Consider the following 23,658-nt stretch of genomic DNA (forward strand, 5'->3'; position numbering starts at 1 on the left):
TTGTGAGGCGAGGCAGAGTAACTGTGGAGAAAAAGCAAGGAAACAACAAAAAGAAAAAGCGAGACTTGATGAAGGGATGGCAGGGCAGTACTTGGCAATGGAAGTTAAGTGACTTAAAGTGCAGCGAGGGAGAGTGGAGGACATTTTTGCCATAATGTATGCTTGGCTGCACGCATGATGTTGCTTATTTTTCGTCGAGAAACACGTCACTATGAAGCACAGGCCTGGACGTTGTATATTATACATGACATCTTGAGAATGACACGGCAGGTTCCACTTCAGTTATCTACAGTCCATGTTGTTAGCACAAGGCTTCCCGCCAAGAGAAAACAGCCCTCTGAGAGGCCCCAGATAAACCATGTTGGATAGCATGAGATGCTAATCCATAGTTTTAAGTCTGCCGTCGCTTAGAATGAATTGTTCCTTCTTCTTCCTTCGGACTTTGACCAACGCGTTACCTCCATCCATCCTCCTCACTGCTTCAACTTGACGGAGAGTCTCAGTTTCACTTCCCTCAGGAACACCCTGCTCAGGTCCTCTTCAGCCTCGCGGGCCATCCGTGCCACCATTTGGCCGGTTGTTCCAATCACGATTGCCTGTGGACGTGGAAAGGGAAATTAAAACAAAAAAGGGCAAAAAAAAAGACCCAGTATTCAGAGCAGCTGCCGTGTAAAGAGAAGGATATAGCTTTTTATAGAATAGAACATTCAACGCGTGTGTGTGTGTGTATGTGTGTGTGTGTGTGTGTGTGTGTGTGTGTTAAATTGCTAATGAATATCAGAAGTACATGTATTGCAGGTGTCATCTGTGGCAGCATGGTCTTAATTCTAGACTCTATAGTCTTAATTCTAGACTATAGAGTCTTAATTCTAGACTATAGAGTCTATAGTCTACTCTAGAATTAAGACAGAAGGATCCAGCCTCTGGGACTGACTGTTATACACGGTGGTGGTACATGCATGCGTTACTGTAACTCTCCAAATGTAAAGTTGATGAAGATTACAGGGAGAAATCTAAGAGGGTTAGCAAGAAAAAAAAACATAGGATTGAACGGCACGGAAGCAGCAATGCAAGTCGATCACATCTCCACAAATGGAGTCTGGCACTTAACACTGGTCTCTTGTAGCTCGTTATCCCACAATCTCATGTTAAGGGATTAAACCGTTTGTTTTTTTGTTTTTTATATATATTTTTATTTTATAGAGGGATAGACAGTAGGCTGACAGGAAATGGGGAGAGAGATGGGGGTCGAACCTGCGGCACACTGCCAGACTGGATTACCAGCCACGGTGCCTGGACCGCTGAGCCACGGCCCAGGCCAGGAATTACAGTTAAAGACAGCTCTGATCAGGGGCGTAATCTTTTTATAACGTTAGTGAGTGCTCCCCAGGAGGCGGCAGCAGCGGGCACTGGAGTCGATGTGGCGAATTGTAGCAAGGACTGGACAAATCTCTTCTTGGCTGGAGGTGGCTTCATCAAATAAAGCCTGTACTGTACTGTATGCAACATTTATACTCTCTACCTGGCAGCAGAACAAAAGCCACCTTATTAGCATTTGAATGCCCAAGTTGGGCGGCCAAACACCTCTTGGCCCAAGCGCCCCCCACCCCCCGTAAAGGTGTGTGACTACGTGCATAATATTGGCTTATTATTTTGCCTGTGGGTGTTTCAGCTACCAGGCACCCCCGGAGTTGACGCGCCTGGCTCTGATGCACTACAAAGACCCAAATCATAATTTAACGCATTTAGACCCGAGGACGCGTTAGCTTTTAACCACTATAACCATTATATTAAACTTTAGCTGTTGAAAAATAAATATATCTTTTTGAATCGTGAAAACGAGTGCAAATCTTCAAATACATAATTTTGAACTCATAACTTTGCCTCTGGGGAGGTCCCTGGAACTACATATTTTCAGATGGGGGCCCCCGCGGTCAAATACGGATAATTCTGGTGCTCCTTGACATGAAATAGTCTGAGCACCACCGACATAGAAACATTAGGGTTTTTCAGACATTAGGGTTCGGCATGATTTAGAAGACATTTAGTAGAATCTGGTCTCAGGTCTTAATGGGTTAAGACTTTGTTTACACAATGGCGTTGCTTTCAGAAAATAAATGTTCGGCCAGTAACGCTGGTGTGCGGCAACGCATAAATTAGGCTTATTTACCTTGTGTATATATACAGACAGTGACAATTAGATTATGTGCAATCCACTTACCACGTGAGTGTCTTTCATGACGTAGAGTTTCACAGCTATAATCAGCTCCCCATTGGCTCCATCTTGCCAGAGGTCAACTGACTGAGGACAAAGACATTGTGCTTGTTAATATAGTATTCTAAAACGGTTAGTCGCAATACTTAACCCACACCTTCAATCACTGTATATCATTCGCAGCTGATTCCACATCTCTGTAGCTGTACTGGGGAAGGCGAGCACTTGATTGCTGTACAAACACATGCCGTGCGGGCGTGTAAGCACCGCCCGGCTCATATGAATGTGTGGCTCCAGGCAGCCCCGTAAGGACATCCAGAGCTATTCTCCCGTCACATAGGCTACTTGCCGAGCTAGAATGAATAAGAAGGATAGTGCACGGAGGCGCGGCATAGGCTCCTGCGGGAGGTTTGCACATGCTCAGTGTAAACAGGAACTGCGATGATGGAGTGTTCCAACAGAGGTGCTAGATGTGCATGAGAGTTGCTGACACTGAACTGAAATAATAAAAAGGATATCACAAAAAGAGAATAGTACAAAGTTGATTTTGTTTTTATTTTAAAAAGTATATCAATTTCATAACTGTGGAATTTTTTTTGTGTGTAACAGACTGAAAGATAAAGGACAAGTACATTCACTAAATGTTAATGTTTTTGTATATTTTCTTTTGTGGATTTTCCATGTCAAACTTTTCTTTTTGTGAAATGACAAAGGAACATGGATACTGTTCATTCAAGTGCTGTGGATGATACAAAACATTTGAAAAGGGAAGGGTGGCTGCTGTTTAATTCTCAAATGTATTCCATTTTAATAACGAAATCCACAATCATTACACAAGAGCATCCATTGATCTTCATTCTGCTTTCTTCAGGACAACATCGGCCCAATTTTCCATCAAGTTCAGAGGACCACACTTTTGGAATAACTTACCGTCTCATATCAGAATCTGTACTAGTCTCTGCTCCTTTAAGAGACAATTACTGCTATTTTTATTAACAAGCTTGGGCAACACGCCCTAGTCATGTTATTATTTGATATTTTATTTTTAGAATATATTTTATTTTTTCATTATTATTATTTACAATCCTTAGGTTTACCAATATTATTCATACCTTAATTTCTGTTATTTAAGCTCAACTGTGTAGCTTCCATATGGGAAGGCCACTCGATAAGCCCCTTTGGGTTTTTTTGGCACTTCCAGCACATCATGCATGTAATGAATCTTGTTTCCTATTTGAAATATTTGCTTTCTGTATTTTTATTTTATTTTACCATATTGTTGTTATTATTTTACATGTGCAAATAAACTAAACTAAACTAAACTAAACTAAACTAACTGTTCTGGATCTCATTATTTACATCACAAGTTATGAGCTTTACAATTTACAATTACAATTTAGGCATTTAGCAGACGCTCTTAATCCAGAGCGACTTACATTAAGCAAGAACAAAAAAGCATGGGAATACATCACATAAAAACATTTATCAAGAAACATGCGTAAGCTAAGAAAGTAACAGTGGAATATCTATATAATGAAGCTATGTATATAAACTATACATCTATACTACTATGCTATACATATGTACTATGACGTGCTATGACTACATACAATGCAATTATAGTGCTGTCTACATAACATGCTATAAGTCTGTATCAAATGCTATCTAAGTCTACAGAAATGCTATCTAAGGGGGTGGGGTAAGTGCTATGGGCCATGATGGAGTCTGAAAAGGTGGGTTTTCAGACTACGGCAGAGCTTTCTATCTAGCACCTCTGCTGGAACACTCCATCATCGCAGTTCTTGTTTACACTGAGCATGTGCAAACCTCCCGCAGGAGCCTATGCCTATATGTTTGTAACCGTTGTAGAAAAGCAATAAGCCACTCGAGGCCCCAGCTTACCGGGTATTTTACAATGGCTGGGGGGGTAGAAGACCCTCCGCCCCCAGCCTCCTGGGGCAGATGTTAACATTGTCACTGACCTGTTTCATGGTGTAGGGAACCTCCTGGGGCAGATGTCAACATTGTCACTGACCTGTTTCATGGTGTAGGGAACCTCCTGGGGCAGATGTTCCAGAAGCTTCGCTCTGATGATGCTGGTGCAGACGTCCTCGGGACTTTGGTCCGTCAGAACGTCACTGTGGTACTGCCAGGCCCCGGGCAGCGCTGCAGCCACGAGGTACCTCTAAGAGGGGTCAAATAAATTACATTATGTCACTGTGGTACTGCCAGGCCCCGGGCAGCGCTGCAGCCACGAGGTACCTCTAAGAGGGGTCAAATAAATTACATTATGTCACTGTGGTACTGCCAGGCCCCGGGCAGCGCTGCAGCCACGAGGTACCTCTAAGAGGGGTCAAATAAATTACATTATGTCACTGTGGTACTGCCACGCCCCGGGCCGCGCTCAGGGGGGCAGTCAGAGAGATATTTCGTGAAGCCACTAACTCCCTGAAAGTTCATATAATGGCCTGTTGTGGCGCTGTCATTGGGCCCAAAAAAAACCCATAGCTCCATAGAGGCCCATGTATTTGGGCCCAACTTCACCTAGACTGTATTACCTTAATAAACATGGTCATGAATACTTTCTGCTTCCAGTCACTAGTTTAAAGTCTCATTTCTCATGTCATAATATTCTTTTTGGAAAATTATGGTCCCATTTATTAAAATAATTACCATAAAGTCGCGTATGTTCTGAGGGGCGTGGCTACCGTTACAGTCTATGATCGGGAGCCACCCCCCGTTCAGTCAAAATAAAAACCAACGAAGAGTAAAGGCTCATACATAGTCTGGATTTTCGGTGGTGGGGTGACCACCGAACTACAACATGACGTCACGAGCCGCGGTGAAGAGCAAACCACCGCCACCGCTCCAGCCCTTATCTCTGTTTTTACTCACCACCGCTCAACGTTATTTCAGCTCTGGTGGTCAGCTCACCTTACCACCGAAAAGCCAGACTATGAATAGGCCTTAAGGGGGGAAGTCCCGCCTCGTTGTCTGGGCCAGCCAATGGCCAGCTGGGCCCAAACGGAGCCAGCCAATGGCCAGCTGGGCCCAAACGGATCTAGAAATATGGCGACTTACAGTGCAAGGACTGACAGGCTTCATTTTACGTCCATGTTAGACCCGGGGAACGCCTTGTCCATATTTTTTACAGTCTATCGTCGCGCTGCAGCCACGAGGTACCTCTAAGAGGGGTCACACTTTTCGATTGTCAAGCATGCACATCCAACAGGTCAGATCTACAAGCTACAAAGAATCTCCTGATCTATATAGCAAATTAGCAATCAATGCGTCGCATTGTGAGCTTGTAGATCGGCTATATTCAAGTGGCCGAAACGTATATAGGGCTGAAGTCGCTACTGTATGTTTTGTGATAATCAAAAATCTACAAAGTAACTAAAGTTTTCAAATAATTGTAGTGGAGTAAATGTAAAATGTTTGCCTCTGAGATGTAGCCTGGAAACCAGACAAATATGCTACTTTGGCCATGCCAGGCTATCTGAGGTGTAGTGGAGTAGAAGTATTGGAAATTGGAAACACTCAAGTAAAGTGCAAATACCTCAAACGTGTACTTAACCCATTTAGACCTGAGGACGATTCTACAAATGCCTTTTAAATCAGGCAGTTTTCTGAAAAACCTCTGTTTCTAGGTCTGTGGTTCTCAAACATTTACATGTCAAGGACCCCTGTTACGACCCCCGTTATGAATAAATATATACCGGTATGTAATTGGCTACCGACCCCTATCTGAAAATATGTTGTTCCAGGGACCCCCCCCCCCCCCAGAAGCAAAGATTTGAGTTAAAAACGATCTCTCTGAAAGAATATGTTCAAAGATTTGCGCCACATTGTCACAATTCTTCAAAAACAACAGACCTACAAGCTCATAGCTACGAGCTTGTAGATCTGCTATTTTTTCAATAGCTAAAGCACAACACAATGCTTTAACCCATTTTGGTGTTAGCATTATGTTATGCTTTAGCTATTGAAAAATAGCAGACCTACAAGCTCGTAGCGCGCCACTCGGTGGCGCGCTACGAGCTTGTAGGTCTGCTATTTTTGAAAAATCGAAGACCCACTGACATAGAAACATAGCTTTTTCAGAAAACTGTCAGGATGTAGAAGACATTTTTAGAATCTGATCACGGGTCAAAATGGGTTAAACACCAAAATGGGTTTTCATCACAGTACTCGAGTAAGTGCAAAATTGAGTCAACGGAACGAGGCAAACCTTGAGCGTCTCGACGTCCTCCCTGTCCAGTGAGGACAGCATGAAGACGTCCTTGAAGCCGTGCCAGCCCCGCTGCGCGCTCAGTGCCTTCAGCCGCTGGGCGCTGAGCGGTGCGCCGGGCGGCGGCCGGCTCTCGGCGGCGGCCCCGCTGCCCCCGCCGCCAGGCTCGGTGGCGTCGTCACCCTCGTCCAGGGAGGACTCCGGACTGGGTGCGGCGCCGTCCCACAACGTCGGCGGCGGCGGCCTCTTTTCCACCCCCCACGGAGGCTTGACCGTGGGCTTGACCTTCAGCCTGCGTCCGCCCACCACTCCGCACGTCAGCTCCTCCGTGATCGCCAACAGCCTCATCTTGCTTTTCATCAGGTCCACCTGAGAGATGAAAGGTCGTAAGAGTTAACCCATTCTGACCTGAGATCAGATTCTAAAAAAATTCTTCTACATCCTTTTTTGAAAAAGCTATGTTTCTATATGTCAGTCGTTTTTCAAAAATAGCAGACCTACAAGCTCGTAGCGCGCCACTCGGTGGGCATCAGTCCTAAATGAATGGGCATCAGTCCTAAATGAGTTGATGGTAGACATTCAATGATAATAATGTACTTTTTTGCTTTATTATTTTTTTAACACAATCTTGTAGATCTACGGAGCCCCTGAATGGCCATGCATTCAAAATATATTTGATCTCGTCCGTACAAGATATTATCTCGATAATAATTATCTTTTCAAATCATGGCGGCCCCGTACGGTCGTGGCCCACCGGGAATATGCCCGGTACGTCCTATGGCCAGTCCAGCCCTGGCTCCGTATTGATCAAACAGATACATACATAGAGTAATGTCAAATGTTACTAAAAATATATATACGAGTGCCTTTCTTGGCCTGAAGTGAAAATCAAAAGCATACCTTATTGAGTACGAGGACTGCAGGGATGTCAGCGTGCTGAGCCAGGCATCTGAGGACCTCAAAGTCCAGTGCGTTGGATCTCCACCTCTCTGCCACGTCCACCATCACCACAACTGGTAAGAGACACGAAACGTTACGAACTCACGTTTTAAACCTCATATACCTGTAGATTATAATGTAGTAAGGTATTATTTTTTTTGTTCTTTACGGAAGTCAGCTTCTTTGACCGTGTTCCAGGGATCCACAAGCAACGACCTCTCCAACTGGTGTCTGGGAAGAAGACAGAAGGACAATCTAATTACAATTTAGCCATTTAGCAGACGCTCGTATCCAGAGAGAGAGTGAATGGCGTGAAGTGGGCGGCGGTGGCTATGGGGTAGAGCGGCTAGATCCCTGTGGGCTCCCCCCAGAGTTTGTGTCAAAGTGTCCTTGAGAAAGACGCTGAACCCCCAATTGCTCCCGATGTGCAGGTTGGTGCCTTGCATGGTTTCCGCCGCCATTGGTGTGTGAATGTGTGAATGTAATGCACAATCTATGTAAAGCGCCTTGGATAAAAAGCACTATATAAATGCACCATTTACTATAAGTAGAGCACAGAGAAAACAATGTATTAATAACATTCTTAGCATTTGCCGGCAAGCAAAAATAAATCTATATAACACATGTGAACAAATACGTTATAACCAAAGATATCTGCATTGCATAACTAGCATCTATCTAAACACTCTCTAATATTATCACTGCTTGAAGACCAATCAAAACAATAAACGTGAGACATTACCTTTTGACTTTTGATGGAGTGGTCAAACCGGGAGTGTCCAGTAAAATCTACGGTCAAAAGAAGTAGCATTGAATGAGATTTTCGTAACCGTCAACGTATTATTCATCAGAGGAATAAAATAAATCCTGCTCACTATCTGTGTAGCGTCCTCCGTTAGCACACCAAGAGCCCGTGAGCGTGTAGTGTGCACTTTCTTCGACACGGCAAACACCTGTATGAAAGGATTAGGGGCTGTTAGAATGTGAAAATAAACAATTTAGGCATTTATCAGACGCTCTTAATCCAGAGCGATTTACAGTAAGCAACAACAACACGCGGTAATACATCAAAAACATAGAAATAAGTAATCTAAGAACCTACTGTAACATCCGTATAACAGTAGGATATCTGTACAATGAAACTATATGTATACACTATAGAATGCTACATAATAAGTGAGACAGAGAGGCTTGTTGTCGGTATCAGCCAAGGAGTGTGTGAGGGGTGGAGCACCAAGTTCCAACACGTGTTTTGGTCCGACGGTCATTAGGCCGACAACCTACCTCTATCCCTAACCTAACCATAACCAACCTACCTCTATCCCTAACCCAACCATAACCAACCTACCTCTATCCCTAACCCAACCATAACCCAAGAGGAGAATTAGCAAGAGAGGCCAACTTTGCTTTACTTCCCGTATCCGCGCGAGGTGGGCCTGTAACATTATTAGGAGACGGGAAGAATGTTGGAGTCTATTCGTTTCCAATGGGAGAGTGAACACAGCTTATGAACCATTCCTTAACTCCATGGTCACTGAACTAAATACTGGACCCAATTGTCACAAGGCACACAATGTTTACAAGATATTCATAGTGAAATGGCTTCTTTTAGCGAGACAAAACAGGAGAAAATCTACTACTCTCTGTCCATCTGCAATTTCACAGACAACACATAGGGGGCTCTGGCCCCCTATTTAAGATGAGAATTATGTGAAAATGTGAATATTATAACGTGAAATGAATGGATATATTTAAAACGATTACAAATTATCCTTATTTGCCCAAATTAGAGCTGGCATACTTGGTCTGCATATTGAGACAGGCAGATATGTAGGCACGGTTGAGGAGGATAGATTATCTAAAGGAAATTTAAAATGAAATGCCATTCTACAACTATATTAGGGGAGAGACTTTTTAATAAGATAGATCCAAATCATGAATTTATATGGTTGGAGGACTTCGAGAAACTAAAACGACCATTTCAAAAGTACACCTTTTCATTTGCCTCATTCCTTGAAAAGGCCTGGTCAATGAGGAGGGCCATTTACATGTAAAATGGCCTTTTTTATTTGTTTTCATTTTTGTTCAAATACTGTACAAATACGTACTGTATCCATGTATTTAATAATACATTTTGGAATATATGAACAGGGAGGACTGTAATGTCAGGGGGCCAAAGTGGCAAACCTAAATGGTGCATTACCTAGGGCTGCAACTAACGATTAATTTCATAATCGATTCATCGGCCGATTATTTAAACGATGAATCGATGAATCGGATTATGGCACCTTTTTGCAATTACTTAAAAAAATTAGCTTCAAATTATTTTAGGCATGTTGTAACTAACAATAAAGACAATAAAAATGAATACTCATTCAAAATTAATATTTTACCCCCTTTTTTATCCAATTTGATTTCATTGCCATTCCTACTTGTAATGATACTGTAATCTGTAATGTTGACCGTGTATAGCTGACTGTCTCTTTCCATTTCTATCTCTGGGACCCCAATTTTTATTTTTTAATTTCTATGGTAAAATCAATTGTGAGTCCATTTGGTTCCATTTTTGCACTCTCTGTTACAGACCCTTTAGGGTCCACTTGGTTTACTTCCTAACTATCTATAATGTAGCTGGAACTCCCACTATGAGAACCACTGTCCTACACAGTCTGTTTGGACACGCACGCACGCACACACACAGTCAGTCACACACACACACACACACACACACACACACACACACACACACACACACACACACACACACACACACACACACACAGTGCACACAAGTTACAACAAGTAGCATGCTAGCTGATAGGGGAAACCGTTCTTATAGCAGCCATATTGGCATGTTCTCTAGGGTCTATGCTCTAGTATCACATATTGCTAAAGTTAAACAGCACTGAATAAATCATTAAGCAAAAACGTTCACTTCACGGAGATTTTTGCCCTGTGCCCACTTCAATGCGCTGCTGTGATTACACAGGTGGAACAAATGAGGAGCTAACGATCGTTAGCAAGCTACACTGCTATAGTGCTCGTCATAGACAGCCTGCAAGCAAACAGATTCAGACATTGTGGAGCATTTTTTGTCATAAGACAAACAAATATGGACAGTGGCCGTGCTCACAAATGCCATGTTTTGGGACCTGTTTGGGGCATTTTGCAAGCAGATCATCGCAGCCACAGAGCTGACGCTCTCCCTCTCTGTGTGTGTGTGTGTGGGGGAGACTGAAGTTAGTTGGGAGAGAGAGGTGTAGATGCGGACCGGGCGCTCTGGTCACGTTCAAGACAATATTGTGGGTGCGTTTGGAAATGCACACCGGGAGCGCACTCGCCTATTAGTTTGCATTGCACAGTGCGCTCAGTGCGCTATTTCCGAACGCGCCCTGTGTTGTGTTTATACCGACCCGTTGCATATTGTTCGTTCAGCCTAGTGCCGTTACGGAACGGTAAAAAGAAAGCAGCTTTACGTTACATTTTAATGTTGGAAAACACCCGCAATAATAATCGATAAGATAATTCGTTGGCAACGAATTTAATTATCGATTTTTATCGATTTAATCGATTCGTTGTTGCAGCCTTAGCATTACCGCCACCTACTAGACTGAGTGTGGAAACAGTGTTGTTGTCAGGGGGGGGGGGGGGGAGGTCGGGGAGAAGCAAACCACGTCTACTATATTTAGCAGACCATTTGTAGGCTTTGTGTACCATTTCGCGTCAAGTGGCTCCAACGAAGTTGGCCCATCTTCATACATAAACCATCTTTGCCATAACTAGCAAGCACAAGAGCAGTGCATGTCGGAGCGCTAGTCCGACCGCTGTTCGCGCATGTCGGACTAATGCTCCATCGGAAATTGTGTCCGGGTCCCTGCGGGAGTCTATCCCCGCTTCAATGCGCTAGACCGCTCGGGGAGATGGATTGCCGAGGTGGAGCGCAACACCTACCATCAGCTCCCAGTACTTACAACACCTACCATCAGCTCCCACTACTTACAACAACACCTACCGCATCAGCTCTCAGTACTTACAACAACACCTACCATCAGCTCCCACTACTTACAACAACACCTACCATCAGCTCTCAGTACTTACAACACCTACCATCAGCTCCCAGTACTTACAACACCTACCATCAGCTCCCACTACTTACAACAACACCTACCATCAGCTCCCAGTACTTACAACACCTACCATCAGCTCCCACTACTTACAACAACACCTACCATCAGTTCCCACTACTTACAACACCTACCATCAGTTCCCACTACTTACAACAACACCTACCATCAGCTCCCACTACTTACAACAACACCTACCATCAGCTCTCAGTACTTACAACACCAACCATCAACTCCCAGTACTTACCACACAACATCAAGCTGTGCTACTCATATCGCTGACATATCTAAATGACATCATTTTAGCCTTGTATACGCCTGCAAGGTCGTCGAGGCTAAGAACATTGACTCAAATGGATCCAAAATATTATTTATACGTTGGAAGTGCTAACCTTTCTGCCAAGGAGCTGGTTGGACAACGTGGACTTCCCTGCGTTTGGGGCACCTATTACGGCCACTCTCAAAATCTTTGAGTCCTCGGGCTGATTTGGATGTCTCAGTAAAAGAGATAGTTGTTCGCCTGGGACAAAAAATGATGACACAAATTCAAGAAATCATTGCACAGAATTCACGCACACGCACACATACACACGCACACATACACACACAGGTAAGTGAGAACTAAATATTGCATACAAAAAGGGAAGTGCAAGACCAGTAGGTTGGTTTTGATTGAGTTTAATCCATTTAGGCCTGACCTCAAAATTTAAAATAAATCTTCTAAATCCGCCAGTTTTCTGAAATAAATATTTTTACGATAAAATAAAAAAAAGCAGATCTACAAGCTCATAGCGCAGCACTGAGTGGCACACTATGAGCTTGTAGATGTGCTATTTTTCAATAGCTATTATTATGTCTGTCTGAATGTCTGTCTGTGTGTGTCACTGTGACTGCCGTAGCTCCTCACTGCCTGCACCAATCACTTTTCACACAGGCATTGACCATAGTAATATGGAGGTCTTAACAAAGCCCTTTTTCCAATTTAACAACTTATAAATTAATAATGAATGTATTAGTGAATTAAAAATGCGAAAACGCACCCAAGGCGCAGTACCCCCTGCGGCCACAACGCGCCCTGTGTTGTGTTTATACCGACCCGTTGCATATTGTTCGTTCAGCCTAGTGCCGTTACGGAACGGTAAAAAGAAAGCAGCTTTACGTTACATTTTAATGTTGGAAAACACCCGCAATAATAATCGATAAGATAATTCGTTGGCAACGAATTTAATTATCGATTTTTATCGATTTAATCGATTCGTTGTTGCAGCCTTAGCATTACCGCCACCTACTAGACTGAGTGTGGAAACAGTGTTGTTGTCAGGGGGGGGGGGGGGGGAGGTCGGGGAGAAGCAAACCACGTCTACTATATTTAGCAGACCATTTGTAGGCTTTGTGTACCATTTCGCGTCAAGTGGCTCCAACGAAGTTGGCCCATCTTCATACATAAACCATCTTTGCCATAACTAGCAAGCACAAGAGCAGTGCATGTCGGAGCGCTAGTCCGACCGCTGTTCGCGCATGTCGGACTAATGCTCCATCGGAAATTGTGTCCGGGTCCCTGCGGGAGTCTATCCCCGCTTCAATGCGCTAGACCGCTCGGGGAGATGGATTGCCGAGGTGGAGCGCAACACCTACCATCAGCTCCCAGTACTTACAACACCTACCATCAGCTCCCACTACTTACAACAACACCTACCGCATCAGCTCTCAGTACTTACAACAACACCTACCATCAGCTCCCACTACTTACAACAACACCTACCATCAGCTCTCAGTACTTACAACACCTACCATCAGCTCCCAGTACTTACAACACCTACCATCAGCTCCCACTACTTACAACAACACCTACCATCAGCTCCCAGTACTTACAACACCTACCATCAGCTCCCACTACTTACAACAACACCTACCATCAGTTCCCACTACTTACAACACCTACCATCAGTTCCCACTACTTACAACAACACCTACCATCAGCTCCCACTACTTACAACAACACCTACCATCAGCTCTCAGTACTTACAACACCAACCATCAACTCCCAGTACTTACCACACAACATCAAGCTGTGCTACTCATATCGCTGACATATCTAAATGACATCATTTTAGCCTTGTATACGCCTGCAAGGTCGTCGAGGCTAAGAACATTGACTCAAATGGATCCAAAATATTATTTATACGTTGGAAGTGCTAACCTTTCTGCCAAGGAGCTGGTTGGACAACGTGGACTTCCCTGCGTTTGGGGCACCTATTACGGCCACTCTCAAAATCTTTGAGTCCTCGGGCTGATTTGGATGTCTCAGTAAAAGAGATAGTTGTTCGCCTGGGACAAAAAATGATGACACAAATTCAAGAAATCATTGCACAGAATTCACGCACACGCACACATACACACGCACACATACACACACAGGTAAGTGAGAACTAAATATTGCATACAAAAAGGGAAGTGCAAGACCAGTAGGTTGGTTTTGATTGAGTTTAATCCATTTAGGCCTGACCTCAAAATTTAAAATAAATCTTCTAAATCCGCCAGTTTTCTGAAATAAATATTTTTACGATAAAATAAAAAAAAGCAGATCTACAAGCTCATAGCGCAGCACTGAGTGGCACACTATGAGCTTGTAGATGTGCTATTTTTCAATAGCTATTATTATGTCTGTCTGAATGTCTGTCTGTGTGTGTCACTGTGACTGCCGTAGCTCCTCACTGCCTGCACCAATCACTTTTCACACAGGCATTGACCATAGTAATATGGAGGTCTTAACAAAGCCCTTTTTCCAATTTAACAACTTATAAATTAATAATGAATGTATTAGTGAATTAAAAATGCGAAAACGCACCCAAGGCGCAGTACCCCCTGCGGCCACAAGGGGGGGGGGGCAATATCTCACAACAGGTAAGGGCTTAGTAATTTTAAAACACCAAAAGGGGTTCCCGCCCCAAAATGAGTTTAAGCATTTGGGGTTTTATCGATGTTCACATGAATTGTTGTAGCTGAAACCACTGAGCCAGTGGGGCTGCTTACCGCTGTCGGCTGGAACCGAGCCTGGGTACTGATGAAAGTTGCCATCTGCCGCCTCGGCAGCTTTATCTGTCGCCAGTCTATTCAGAAACGCATCTGATGTAATAAAGCAGGCAGGAGTGAAGCTAAAACCGTTCCTCCCTCCAGGGCTGCAGCAGGCGACAGATCCTGGAAAAAGAAAAAAAAGAGAGAAATGCATCAACACCAGCTCACTTCACTGCCAGCAGACAGAGCCGTGATTTTACTGCCTTGCTTGTTCATGAAATATTATGGAAGCTGGCAAATAACTTTTCTTTGTGGCCACGGCACTCCGACTCATGGTGCGTCACCCGGTCAAATCATGCAATAGAAAGAACGGTGATGGGTCGCACACACCAAGAACTGCTTTAGTTTTTATTCTTGCATAGGGAGTTAAAGACAAATGTTTCTGGCTGTCGGTCACTGATGAAGGCTGGATTACCTGGATAGCCGAAAGTAAACGTTTGTCTTTAATTCACATATGAAGCTGGCAGACACATTTATAAAGACAAACAGGCAGGCAATCAGACAGGCAGACAGACAGACAGACAGACGTGCACGCATCCGCCTCGTTGACAGCAGACTGCTGGGCGAGCGCTGGTGCTTTGGCATGGGGGGGGTCAGATCAACATGGAATGAATTCTGTACTGGCCATATAAGGAGCATGTCTTAAGTGTACAGGGTTTGATGAGGGCGGGCCTGATTTCCAGGCCTGTTGAGAACTCTAGTCTCGCCAGATGCCGGACTTTGGGGCAGGCCCGTCTAAAGTTTGAATGGACAGGTACAGTATCAGTCAGAAGGGAGACATCGAAGAGGAAGGAAGGATGGGGTAGGATCAACATATGGATATCCATATATGGAGATCTAAGCGTTTGAGGTCAGATGTAGAGTTGCTGGCCAATACTGATGACATCATGGATCTCCATATATGGGCTTAATTGTGACAGCAGATCACTTCTACTATGACATCAGGGATCTCCATCCCTGATGATGCCACGTGATGTCACGAGACATGGGCACCATATATGGGGGCTTTCCCATGTATGGGGATTTTGAGTGACTGACTGACTGACGGGGAAATGTACAATTTCATTTCATAGTAAATGCGACCTGCAGTCGCAATAAATAATAATAATAATAATAAATTATAAAACATATCTGACTGGTTGATTAATCAATCTCATGAAAAGGGTTACGAGTAGACAGTAGAAAAGGGAACTGTAGACTAGATACGGTTATAAATAACTAATTTAAAAAAGAAAAGAAAAATGTCATCGGCAGCAACAAAATAATGATGAAGCAAACACTACTATGCAAATTGGAGCTTGGAGGAGGAGGGACACAAGACAGTGGCACAGCACATAATAATGAAGCTGATGAATTCTGATGAATTGAAAATGGTGAACCTGTCGTAAGTAACAGTTTTTGTAACGAGTTGGGCATTAGTTTGAAATGTATACCATTCTGCTGCATACTAAATACTACAATCAATCCAGAATCTCCAAGAAAGGGGTTATTGTATGTGGGCTCAGTGATCATTTTATGATTTTCTGTACCCGCAAAATACAAAAACTAAAGTTTGACTGTCACAAAACAGTCATATCTAGGGACCTCAAAACCTACTCTAGCGAGGCCTTTAACCTAGAACTGGAGAGTCTGGATTGGTCCGATGTGCTCAGGAGCTCACTAGTCGAAGAAGCATGGCTTGGCTTTAAAAAACCAAATTTACATCGGTACTAAACAACATGGCTCCTCTGAGAACCATCAGGGTCAAAACCCGCTCGGAGCCATGGATGAATTCGGACATACTGACTGCAATGAAAGCCAGAGACAACAAATGCTCTGAACTTCTTAAATGCAAGTCCAAGCTAGCCAAGCGCAAGCGCTTCGACAGTGATCTCCAAACCAAACTGTGCATCCTAAAAACCCAATGTAACAAGCTAAGAAACGGTGTAATTGCCATGACAAAATCAGCCAAAAGTAACTTTATCAATGATAAAGCAGAGGAAATCAAAAACAATCCTCGAGAGCTCTGGAAGTTACTAAACAACCAACTAGTTACTAGGCTGTGGTCAGAAACTAAAAACCAGGTTTACTAACATAAACATCAAATCGATTAACACCCTCATCACTGACAAGCTTGATGTAGCCAACCACTTGAACATCTTCTTTACAAACATTGCAACAATGCTGGTTAACAAACTGCCCTCCCACTCTGGGCGCTTTGGTGTAGAGCACATCAAAGCCTTCTACTAAAACCTAGGTGTTTGTAAAGATGATTTTAAAATGGCAATGGTAACAACTGAGGAGGTACTTAAAAAACTGAGTGCCCTCCAACCCCACAAGGCCACTGGCCATGACAACATTCCCTCCAAATTTCTCATCAGCCATTTCCATAGCTCCAGTCATCACCCACATAGTAAACCTCTCCATCAAACAGGGACAGGTCCCCCAAGATTTTAAACTGGCCAAAGTAACCCCCCTGTACAAAAAAGGGAGTAAATTAGAACCCGGCAACTACCGCCCTATTTCTAGTCTAAGCTCCATCTCGAAAGTGATTCCACAAGTTCCAATCTGGTTTCAGAACATCCCACTCCACTGACACATGCCTCCTCTATTTGAGCGACAACATCAAACACGAGGTGGATGCTGGAAAATACTGCGGCATGGTCATGCTGGACCTCCAAAAGGCTTTTGACACCGTGAACCACTCCATACTGGTTAACAACCCTTAGAAGGGCAATCACTAATAAATGCGTTATTCAATAACGTTCTGAGTGTGGGGAAAAACGAATTTCTTCGTTTTTTTTTTTTTTAATGAATATCGGTAGATTAATAACCTCCGCATCGCTGTGTGAAGTCCCTTTGTTGAAATTCCAACTACAATACCCAGAAATCCCGTGTCACGTAACACGTGCGCACATCGTTGGCTATAAAAACGTGTCCGCCCCCTGCGGTTCTGCATGGGGACTCAGACAGTTGGTGGCGTGTCGAAAGTGATTGAGTATATTTAGCGATTATATTTAGTTTAGATGTATTAGTTAGTAGTCTGTTGTCTGTCTGGTGCGTCAGATGACAATGGAGGAACACCTCTGTACGATCTTCGTCCTGAAGGACCGGCCGCGTAACCTCTTTATGCTGAGCAAGCCAGCTGTTGCGGGCTTTCCGACCGCCTGGCTCGAGCGATGTCATCGTACTCCGATCTGGACGGGTGACCAGATTTTTCTATGGTAAGAATCTTATTGTCTGAAACATTATATGCTATATCTATTCAGTGTGTATTAGTTTCTGCTCGCTGTTTGCCGCGCCGCTGAGCTAATGTATAATGGATGGATGGATATTCTTCCATCCATCCATGCTACTATAGCTGCTAGCAACCACTGGGGCTTTCAAATAGATCTGTATTGAGCTTACATGATCAAATGAACGTATTGTACCGTGGTTTATATGCTATATATTATGAGAAATGTTCCATTACTTCCCCCCCTTCCATATATTCAGATCGCTATGATGATTGCAGTTTTTTGTTTTTTTTTGCCGAGCCTCGAGCACAGGCCGCAGCCTGTAATGCTAGCTGCTAGCAACTCCTCGGCAAATTAAAAAAAACAAAACAGCGATCATAAATAGCGATCTGAATATATATGGGAGGGGAAGTAATGGAACATTTCTCATAATATATAGCATATAAACCACGGTACAATACGTTCATTTGATCATCATGCAAGCGCAATACTATATAGATGTAGTAGTATAATAAATTAGCTTAGCCGCCTGCATTACAGTACCAGCGGCAAAGTAAAGAACAATGACGTACATTTCGTTGTGATAATTAAATGGATGATCAACACTGATGTGTGTTGGCTACAATGTGTTGGCTCTGAAATGGATCAACACTTGTAATTTCTGCAAATAAATCTAACTTGTCTGTCTATCTATCTATCTAGATCCATGACCCACTCCAGAGTGAAGAAATGGACGGATGTCTCCTCCTCCTCCTCCTCTGCCCGCAGTGATGTCGACTTCTCCACCACCAACATTAGATAGTCCAGGAGATTTTTTGTCCTGCTTGTGCAACAAGAACGCATTGTACATTGTACAATTGAACGGACAATTGAACGCATTGTACATTGCCATCTGAAACAGGTAGAACTTTACAGGCCACTTGTATGACTTACGGGCAAACGGGTAATACGAGATGTGTTGATCTAGTTTGTCCACACCATTCATATACTTGTGGTGTACTGGTCAACACAATGTGGCTTCATTTTGTCCTCCCTGACTGGCTGGCCTGGCGTCAGTTTGCGTCAGGCCTTGGCTCTCAGTGACTTTGACCATCGTGTGTGGGTGGATGGTGGTGCACATCTTCGCCACCTTCTTGTCCCGCCAAGCCAACAGCATCACCCCGTCATGTTGTGGCGCATGAGAGTCTCGCCCGGCTTCATGTCATTTGGTTTGCTAAGCCGCTTCATCTCCCTGTTCTTCCTCATGGTCCCACATACATGGGTTCCCAAAGACAGTAGCAAAGTACACCTGGAGTCTCCTGGTTACTGAAATGAAGAAACCGCTTGAGCAGCAGAAACCGGGCCAGTTTCATGGTTCTCCTGAACTGCGGTGTCTCATTAGCCTTACACCTAGACCAGTAGGACACGAGGGTTGGCTTCTTCACGATGCCAGTAAGGAAATAGAGGCCGAAGAAGTTTTTCAGCTCGATCACAGACACATCCGTGTGGAATATACACAATACACACGTTTGCGATGGACTGCGCTGCATAGCGGTTAGTCTCATCACAGATGTACTGGAGCAGATCTCCGGTGGTTCAGGGGGGGAGGAGGGGGGGCAGTGGGTGTCCTATTGCATTATAATTATGTTTGTAAGAAAAAGAAATAAAACTTGCACTTTTCAATTCTATTTTTACACTATTCTGAGGTTTATGTTCTGACTAAGCGAGTTTCAACTGTGATTTACTCTGTAACGGTAGATGGTAAGAACCCATTTTTTTTTTTATATAATACAGTACATTCAAGTCTACATTTCTATACATATCATAGGCACCATGTCCGGAAAACTATGTCATTGGATGTGTTTTTTATCAAAACTGTGTTTCTTCATAACAGGTTTTTGAGATACATGAATGAATAGACTAGGGTACTGGTAAGACTATGTAAACATATTATATATCGAAATCTTCGTTAAAATGTCAAGTTTCAGGAAAGAATAACATTTAGTTTCTATCTTGTTCCAGTAGGGGGCAGTAGGCAGTTTTAGCTGGGTTGGTCAGTTTGCTCATGACTGACCTTGCTATTTATAGATGGCAAAATATCTACAGTGGTAGATGTGGGAAACTTTTTATTTTTTTATTATTGAACTAGACAACTCACCCTTTAAAATGAGATATGTCATAGGTATGTGCTCCCTGTAGAAAAAAAGTTGTTACCAAAATAAACCTTAAAACGCCTGTATCTTTTTTTCATGTGCTAAAAACACTACATTGTGTAAGCGCATTCTTTTTTAAATGGCTTCCAACACAAAAACTAAACATTGTATCAACTCAATTCATTTTTTTCCTGGAAGCAAACTTGTCAAGCTTTCTCTGAAGGTCTTTTATTGTCGCAGAGTCACAACAGAGAATTTTCAATAAATCATTCAAAAACGCATTTCTCCCATTGAGAAAAGGGGATTTGACATGGGATTTGACTTTAAACCCTAAAAGAGTTGCTATTGGTTTTGATAGCACATCAGTGAGCTGGATGCAATCCTACCTGGAGGGGAGAGAACAGATGGTGGAGGTGAACGGAACACTGTCCCCCCCCCTCCCAGTGAGCTGTGGCGTCCCACAAGAAGCATACCTTACTGTTCCTAATATATGTTAACGACATGACATCAGCTTGTGACTGCAACTTGTTCCTGTTCGCAGATGACTCAGCACTGCTGTCTCGGACAGGAACAAACTGCAGGTTGAAAAGACCCTCAGCTCTGAACTCGGTAGAATCTGCACCTGGCTCGCTGATAACAAACTATCCTTACACCTGGGAAAAACTGAATCCATTCTCTTCGGATCAAATAGTAATCTCAGCAAGGCAGATGGCTTCTTGGTTAGAGTGGGTGAGAATATTATCACACGAAAAGATCAAATTACCTACCTAGGTTCCATTCTGGAGGCCAATCTTTCCGGTGATAAAATGGCCACCAACGTAATCAAAAAAGTAAATCAAAGAACAAGATTCCTTTACAGGATCTCCTCACTGGTCAACAAAAACACCTTGAAGACCTTAACAGGAGCCCTCGTACAAGGTTTCTTTGACTATGCATCCACCTCTTGGTACCACAGCACCTCAAAGGCCCTTAAAACAAGGCTCCAGACCTCCCAAAACAAACTGGTCAGGCTCCTACTTGGCCTCACCCCCCGAACCCACCTCACCCCTGCCCACTTTGACAGGCTGGGATGGCTTAGGGTCGACGTACAGCATCTTGCAATGGGTCTGGTCCACAAGATTCGATACACCACCAAGATACCCATGTACCTGTCTAAATACTTCCTTAATGTAAACGAAGTCCACACCCACAACACCAGAGGGAGTGCAACAAACCATGTACAACCCAGATTCGTCACAAACAAGGGTCTAAATTATTTTCGCTCCTATGCCACCAAAATGTGTAACGCCCTACCAACAGTCATTAAGACATGTGAATCCCTTGACTCCTTCAAAACCGCTCTCAAAGGGCACCTACGGATGGCTGCAATTCGAAACTGGCCTCTGTAAAATCTGAATCCCCCCACCGCGGCCCCCCCCATTTCCCCTCACTGTATATATATCTTTTCCCTTTTTGCTTAAGTTCCTATATGATGAATTCCTGTTCTGTTCTTTAGCTACATAGAAGTGTCTATTTGTATGTCTCTAAATGTTTTGATGAATTGAACAATGTGGACCCTGTTGTAAACAAGTGTAATGCTTAATTGGGTCGTTTGAAATTGATTGATTGAAATATTTATTAACAGTTTGTAGAATTTACAGTACATTTTAAGCACAAACTCGTCCACTCAGTTATCAGTCTTTGTATTGAGTTTGTGCTTGAAATGTTCTGTAATTCTACAAACTGTTAATAAATATTTCAATCAATCAAAATCAATCAATCAATCAAGCCTTTGTTTACATGGACATGCGATCAGCTTCCAGACTAGCCCTCCAAGCAGAACCCAAATGCTACTGAAGTTTCTGACATTTGTTCGACCCAGTGCATTGGGTCCTGTTCCACGTCGTCCATGCCACCTGATTAAAACATTTACTGGCTCATGTTTACATGTTAAAATGCCTCCCCGCGGCATGTGACGCCATTATTTTCCTTGAGTTATTCTGAATTCGGTAACTTTAAGTAGCTATACATCCCGGTGCGAATATCTCCTGTGGCGCGGAAGCCGTTAAGTATTTTTAATATATGTTTGCCCGATTTGGAAGCTTGGATTCTTCTTGTTTATTGACACCTCATTGTACCGCCTATCTGGCTAGCTAGTGGCGCTATAGCTATGACACAGCAGATCAGAGGCAGGGACGTAGCCTCACAAGCCAACCGCACACCGGGAGGCGGTACAATAAACGGTAAACAAACAAGAAGAAATAAAGCGACCAAATCGGTCAAACAAAGATTAAAAATACTTAACGGCTTCCGCGCCACAGGAGATATTCGCACCGGGATGTATAGCTACTTAAAGTTACCGAATTCAGAATAACTCAAGGAAAATAATGGCGTCACATGCCGCGGGTCCTATTTTAGAGAGAATCTCCACATCCGCATTTAGGAATTTCCATACGAAAATACACTAGCGAGCAGGGACCCAACGTAAAACTAAACAAAATATCAAAAAAGTTTTACGTAGGGTCCCGAAAGGGGCTACTTCCAGACGAACAACCATGATGCAGCAGCACGTTATTCTTGTGTGAGGACAGCAGCATCGCTACGTTAACAGATACGCAGCAGACAACCTCTCTCTCACTCACACATTATTAAACTATACATAAATTCATAGTTTAAACTTAAAGAAAACCTGGCTGTATGAACTGACCCGTTCTGACGTGAGAGGACGCCTTGTTTCCATGTCGGGCAGCAGAGCCGACCATCACCCTGGAGAAGATGCAGGCCGATGTCCTCAGCGTCGCTGCTAGTGTGAAAGCCATCTTGTTTATTTTACAACAACAGTATAAGCGAGTCGAGTATTTACTGTCTATCACTATTTAATACACACGGCTTCAGCGACACCGCCTGTTATTTAAGCATATGACATGACATGACTGTCTTACACCGTTGGTTTTAGGTTTACACACCGCATAGGGCGCCGCCATGTTGGAAACCAAAGACACGCCCCTGCTTCCATTCAAGAGCGACTGCGTCGAGACAATTTTAGTCGAGGCGGTAGCACTACTGCCCTCTAGCGACCAATAATAATAAGGACATCCACTATAGTTTTCAACTCCTTAGTAAACACCGATTAATTGAAAACGGTGAACCCTATTGTAAACAAGTGTAATGCTTTATGGTGTCGTCCACAGTGAACAGTTTTTGTTTGGAGTTGTGCTTGAAATGTACTGTAATTCTGCAAACTGTATAGAACTACTAAGTAAAAGTTCAGAATTAAAATTACATGCATAATGAGCAATTACATTACTCATTATGCAGAATGTCCCATGTCAAGTTTTCAAATGTATAGGCCTAAACAAATTATGAAAATAGCCGATCTACAAGCTCACAATGCGTCGCATCGCGATGCATTGTGATTGTGAATGCATTGTAGATCAGCTATTTTCAAATGGTCAATATAGGGCTGAAGAGCCTGAAGTAGTTAATGTATATTTTGTAATCCAATTCCAAATCTACAAAGTAACTAAATAGTTCAAGTAATAGTCGTGGAGTAAAAGTACAATATTTGCCTCTGAAATGTAGCAGTAAAGTAGAAGTAGGCCTATTGGAAATTTGAAATAGGCCTACTCAAGTAAAGTACAAATACCTAAAAATTGCACAAACACTTATTACGTGAATGTACTTACTTACTTATACTTTCCACCATTGACTCAATGGAGAGCGCAGAAACATTGGAACGTAATTGTTA

General features: G+C 43.3%; 1 protein-coding gene across 1 annotated transcript; it reads right to left on the reverse strand.

Annotated features, from left to right (window-relative positions):
- Positions 1-457: 457 nt before the first annotated feature.
- On the reverse strand, positions 458-22,896 carry eral1 (Era-like 12S mitochondrial rRNA chaperone 1). The gene is made up of 11 exons (XM_083786234.1): positions 22,618-22,896; positions 14,543-14,707; positions 13,710-13,837; positions 8,261-8,338; positions 8,128-8,174; positions 7,555-7,616; positions 7,347-7,459; positions 6,447-6,815; positions 4,251-4,400; positions 2,222-2,302; positions 458-596 (listed from the first exon to the last, which is right to left on the reverse strand). Exons 1-11 carry the CDS (start codon positions 22,727-22,729, stop codon positions 474-476), a joined length of 1,428 nt encoding a protein of 475 aa, XP_083642360.1. The 5' UTR covers positions 22,730-22,896; the 3' UTR covers positions 458-473.
- Between the last annotated feature and the right edge of the window lie 762 nt (positions 22,897-23,658).

Source organism: Protomyctophum parallelum, assembly GCF_964188405.1.
Source record: "Protomyctophum parallelum genome assembly, chromosome: 1".
NCBI lineage: Eukaryota > Metazoa > Chordata > Actinopteri > Myctophiformes > Myctophidae > Protomyctophum > Protomyctophum parallelum.